This window comes from Acyrthosiphon pisum, chromosome A2 (genome assembly GCF_005508785.2).
Source record: "Acyrthosiphon pisum isolate AL4f chromosome A2, pea_aphid_22Mar2018_4r6ur, whole genome shotgun sequence".
Lineage (NCBI taxonomy): Eukaryota > Metazoa > Arthropoda > Insecta > Hemiptera > Aphididae > Acyrthosiphon > Acyrthosiphon pisum.
In genome coordinates this window covers 28,753,778-28,759,767 of record NC_042495.1, presented here as the reverse complement: position 1 = coordinate 28,759,767, position 5,990 = coordinate 28,753,778, and the positions used below count along the sequence as shown (strand labels likewise).

Below are 5,990 nucleotides of genomic sequence, written 5' to 3'. Positions count from 1 at the left end.
AAATACGCATGTAGGTACTTAATAAAGCGCTCATAACTAAGGGAATATTTAAAATTATGTACCTAGTTATTAAACTAATACAACTTAATTTAAATAAAATAAACTTTTTTATACTTAAATATTTTGTACAGCTATTAGCTTTGTTTTAGGAAGCAAATTTGGTAAAATACATAATACCCTCTCAAACACGCAAAAAAAAAAAATACAGTTGAACGCATTTGTATGCATTAAAGTCTGAAAAATGCAAAAATCAACAAAGTAAAACATTGTATAATACGTCTGATAACGTCTTGAATCAAATTTTTACAAATTTTTACTATATAAATTATTATGGAGCTCTATCATTGTACACTCTTTGTTTTGTCCAATTCGATAATTTCCATTTAGTAGTCCCTACCATGTGGTGGACGGTCATTGATGTGTGAATATGCATGTGTACGCAGCTAAAGAGCTCTGACGATTTCGACGAGACTGTTTTGTGGCGGGAATAGTGCTCAGATTCGTTCTCATGTGGAGTGAAGTGTATTAGATGATTAATTATTATTTATTAAAAACTAATAAGTAATTACCATACATTTAGAGCACTATTAAATAATTATAACATTGTAACATAATTTTTTCAATTGTTTCAATAATTATATTAAGATAATTATTGATTAAATTATGTGGATTTTTAAATACATACTGTTTCCTAGAATATTGTATGGTTTTGGTTTTTTTCCAGAATTATGATCCACAGAAATAATTCTAACATCTTCTTCATCTGCGGAAAAATTAAATATATACTATTATTACATAAACTATTCAATTTTGATCGTTGTCAATTTTGAATATTCATTAAGTTTCAACGGAATCGTTATATCCCATATGATGTGGGTACAGAAGTTACGTCAGTACCTAAAAGTTCCGCATATCGTCGTAATTATGTCTGTGGCTAATCAATATACATAATAAGGACTTTCCATCAATAATATATATATGACAAATGTAAACCATAAAATTTGAATTATTATAGATAACTGTCAAAAAAAGAGTATTTAAATAGATTTATGTGTCATGGTCTTACCGAAATAATAAGGGTGATACGGGATTTTCGTGAAAATATTTTGACGTAGGTACGTAGTAAGTACCATAACCTTAAGGCATATTGAGTAGGACAAAATCAATATCTTCAGTCTACTTTACAATTCCAACATTTTATACTATGTACAATAATTATTATAAATTATATATATTAACGTTACCTATACCCATGAATAAAGATATACAGGTTGCCCATCGGCATCTGATAAGGCGTGCAAGAAACTAACCGATTATAGATATTTAGGTGTAAAATTAGTTCTAAATGTCGACACATATGGTTGAGTGTTGACATCAAGCGCTACTAGTTAATTATTAAAAGCTGTTTTGTGTAGTCGCTTTGTAAATAAATCTGAAAGCCGTTTATTATAAGGCGATATGCAACCTGTATATCTTTAATCGTGCCTATACCTACTACTGTTCATGTAATAGTGTAATACCATTGTCTACAACTGACTATAAGTTTTACTTAGAAGAAAAAATATTCTAATACATCAGTAAATAGGAAAAGTACGCAAATAAGATCACATTAAGCTTCATTAAGTTAAAAATTAGATTGAATCAACCTATTTTAAAACTTGATGGTAGAAACATTATCGGTGTTTGTATGTGGGTTTTTACGATAGTTAAATTGTTTAGCCAGTTTTGGATATATAAAATAGAGTAAATCAAGAATGCCTACATATAAAAACAGCTAATATTCATACCATTAAGTTTCATGATAGGTCAATTCACTCTAAATTGTAAACAAAATAAGCTAAACGTTATCTGTTGAGCGTAAATTTGTTATATTACGCACTTTTAAGACGGAGACAACAAATATATATTTAGCGTTCTTTCAATACGTTATAATTACTTAAAAATACCTAAGTATTAAAAAACCTACTTCTAATTTAGTTTATTTTAAATCTAAAGAAGTATTATTGTTTTTGTATTTTTTACCATAGTTCGAACATTGGGCAATTCGTATGAGTCCAAATTTAAAATATTCATCAACCCTTTCAGCTTGCCATCGGTTCGTTGCGATTAATTTTAATGAAAATTCATATTTCTGATCATTCTTAAAAGAAATGTCAGTAGTTTTCAATGTTGTTATACCGTCCTGCATGAAAAATAAATGTTACTGTTATTATTATACCAACTTCAAAATAAAAATACTTATAAGCTTTGATTCACTCAGAGTCTATATTAAAAAGTATTACATATTGCTCCAATACGGTTGAAGATATTAACGTATTATTAAATTCGTTGTTTATAATATCCATTGTAATAAAAAAAGGCTTGTCGCCTGAATTATATTTGGTATAGTATGTCATTGTTAAACATGTTTGATCATCTTCATCGGGTGTCCAATAAAACGTGAAAAAATGACAGGTATCAGGTGAATTATATCCCGCGTTGTCTGACAAGCATTCTCTGAATCTATGATATTCAAAAACCTTATAGCATTTATTCAATTGGTTTCCTGAAAATGATTAATGCAGTATATTAGTATAATGTAAGTAATTGTTGGATTTATGGAATTTATATGAAATTTAAAAAAACATTGACGTTTTTAAAGTACAGAACACTGATTTGAATGCATTCGTATAATCGTATGTATTTTTTTTGTGGTTTGTAAAAAGAATATTAGTTTCCATAAAAATGTCTCTTTAAATTACTATAGTAAATAGTTACACACCAATACATAATATACTAGTACAAAATGAGACCTTGTAATTTGCACATATTCTTAAAATAAAATATCATAGAAGCATAAATTTCATATTTTAATAGTTTTCTGTTTTTTTTTATATATGTGAATGTCGATATAAATGGTTTCACTAGGTCTGAACTTTAAAATTGTATACAAGGTTCCTCATAAGTCATGCGTTATGGATTAAAGTCATAGTAGTACATGCCGCTACAGTTATACAATTATTATTATTATTATTGTTATAGTTTGTTTGTTTATATTTGTACGTCAGTAGTCCTGCAACCGCAGAGATGTCGAGCAGTGAGTAGTCGATTCTGTTAATTAAATAAAGTGTTTAAAGACATAAATTATTCAAATACATCCAAATGTTTTTCTGTTTGACTCTCAGTTTTTTTTACTCTTCGTGTAACGTGTATACGGTCTTTTAGTCGCTACCAATAAGTGAATAAACTCAATATCAAATAGTTTTATCTACTTTAATAAATCGAAGCTTTGAATTCCGGACTCTTTGTATATTAAAGTAGAATATTTTTGAGTAATGAATCCCTTTCTCCAAATGTTTCTTTTTAAAACTGTTTCAGTACTAAGATTAAAAAATCAGGAGGTTTTCCAGATTATAATGAAGCTCAAGGAACCTACTTCGGCGGGTTTGATGGATTTCCGACAAAACATTTTAAACATGTAATAGAACATATAATTGATCCTCTAACTTACATTTAAAATATTTAAGCTTAAAAAATGGTATTTTCTCTAAATATTGAAACTAGCAGTTATTAAGCCACTTTTCAAAACAGGAGATAAATTAAATACATATTATACCAATATCTATATGGTAAGCAATTTCTCAAAAGTTCTAGAAAAAAATTGTTAAAACTAGGGTAATTATCTTCTTGGAAAAAATAAATTACTATCTAATAATCAGTTTGGTTTTAGCCAAATCTGGGAACTGAAGCCGCTTTATATAGTACAACAAAATATATTAGCAAGGCCGTTGATGATGGAAAAAAACACTTAGCAATTTTTTTGGATCTTGCAAATGCTTTTGATATGTTTAACCACGCTGAACTTATGATAGTCTTACCAGACTTCGGTATTAAAAACGTGAGTTTAAAGTGGTTCAATAGTTATTCGACAAACGGAAATCATGTAGTCAAAATAAACGGTGTTTAGGTGCGAAAGTAATGCTAACGCGGTTTTCACTCCGGTCCTCGATATCACGTAAAAAAAGGACCACTTTCGTTTATTCTGTACTTAAATAGTTTATTTAACCTTGAAATTGATGGAAAAATTATAAGTTATGCAGATGGTACCTATTTAATTTTTGCTGACGATTCCTGGGAGAATGTTAATTCTCCCAGTTAATTTTAAGACATTGAATGTGCAACCTGTCAGCTGTCAAATTAATATTTAAAAAATAGCTAAATTGTGGCTTATAAAAAATTTAAATTACTAGGTAAATTGTAGTGTTGAAAAAGAAAAAATTTAGTCTTAACATAATGCCTAAGTTATATGTTTCAAGAAATCTTTATGCAAAAAATGTGTGGACTAACTTGCACACTTGAATGGTTATTTTCATCATGTGTTTAATATTTTATAATGTATAATGCATGTTGTGTATCTATAAAACCTAAATTATTTATATAAAAACAATAATCTTTTGTTTTTAACTGTATATTAAGAAAGTCTGTTATTTAATATTATAAAATGTTAATTCTAATGTATTAATAATCTTAATAATCTATGTATTCAACTCTCTGCCTTCCACCACAAGTGTCAGCTTAGAGAAGGTAGATAAATTATGTAATTTTGTTCTTTGTAATATGTAAATATTGATCAGTATGACGTATAATTTAAATATAAAAAAAAAAGAATAAAAAGAATACAAATGGGTAAACAAATAAACAATGTAAGTTAAACAGACTACAAATCAGGCCTACAATACTGACCCATACATATCTAACGTATAAAAGTAATTATTTAGATAATGTTATTATATCTATGTAAAGTAGGTTATTTAGGTAGACTATATGTCAAACATATTTTACAAAGAAAATAAAAATATCGATGACCATTTCCCTAGATTCCTTGGTCTCTAAATGTGGATTTAAAACGATATTAAATTTATACTAACTTGAAATTGGCCATTACCTATTAAATAAGAAATTTAAATCTTAAATAATATGTTAAAAACGTAATGATTAATTTATATTGTAATCAAATTACCTGAATTCATCGATAGATATTCATCCCAGTTACAACTGACTCCTATAGGTAACAAACATGATTTATTGAAACAATCATAAAATAATATACCACATACTTACATACGTTAAAATCGCATTTTATTTTTTAAATATTATTAGGACATATTTTTGTACGGGAAAGAGGGAGGGCAAATAAAAGCTATTACTTTTAATTTATAACCCATTTCAGGTCATTAGAATCCGTGCTCCACTAATTAGTAATAACTTACCATTCAAGTTTATAGTTTTTTGACTCCAATCATTTGAGTTATATGAAGTACTCATTCGACTATTATTCTGAAATGATTCAAAATCAATGATTTCTTTTATATTCGTTGATATGATATGAATATCATCATCATTGTCTTGTATTGGCATTCCAATAGCATTTGTTCCGGAATGTATTTCAATACATGAATTCATTTCATTGAAGGTACCTGAAACCATTCATGAATCCGTTTAACATTACAAAACAACATACACATTTAGAGTGAAAAAAGAAATTAATATTTAATTATTTAAAAATTAAGATTAATATAATCTCGTGGTGTATGATTTTATAACGTCTGGGCAATTTAAATACAAGCTACAAGATATAATCAAATTATTTATGCTAATTTTAAGCTATTAATTAAAGCACGATCTTATTCACGCCATTTCACGGTACCTAGGTACCAACGTAAATTTGTCTGTATTTACTTATTATGTAACTAGGTATCTATAATATAATATGATATTATATTATTATAATAATATATGCGATGTTTCCAAAAAAATGTCAAATAAATAAATTATAAAATGTTCTCAGAAGTGGGTTCAGAATCATTTTTCGTATACAATGGTTTTATACAATTTAATTAAAATTTTACAAATCCATTAGGTACAGGATCTCATCGCCCCACGACACTTTACGGACAATAAAGCGGTCATGATTAGGGCTGAAATTTGTATGTAAATACATTATTTTTAGT

The 5,990-nt window shown here is 27.5% G+C and overlaps 1 protein-coding gene across 2 annotated transcripts in view; it reads right to left on the bottom strand.

Annotated features, from left to right (window-relative positions):
• LOC100163765 overlaps positions 1–5,990 on the bottom strand; it is a 281,589-nt gene that overhangs the window by 262,348 nt on the left and 13,251 nt on the right. The window contains exons 3-7 of one of the 2 annotated variants that reach the window (XM_029489459.1): positions 5,250–5,456; positions 5,000–5,041; positions 2,283–2,545; positions 2,023–2,182; positions 686–763 (exon numbers count right to left, since the gene is read on the bottom strand). The exons of the other annotated variant lie outside the window; for it this stretch is intronic. Of the exons in view, the coding sequence (XP_029345319.1) occupies positions 686–763; positions 2,023–2,182; positions 2,283–2,545; positions 5,000–5,041; positions 5,250–5,456 (750 nt within the window). The remainder of the gene's footprint in view (positions 1–685; positions 764–2,022; positions 2,183–2,282; positions 2,546–4,999; positions 5,042–5,249; positions 5,457–5,990) is intronic. 2 annotated transcript variants of the gene reach the window in all.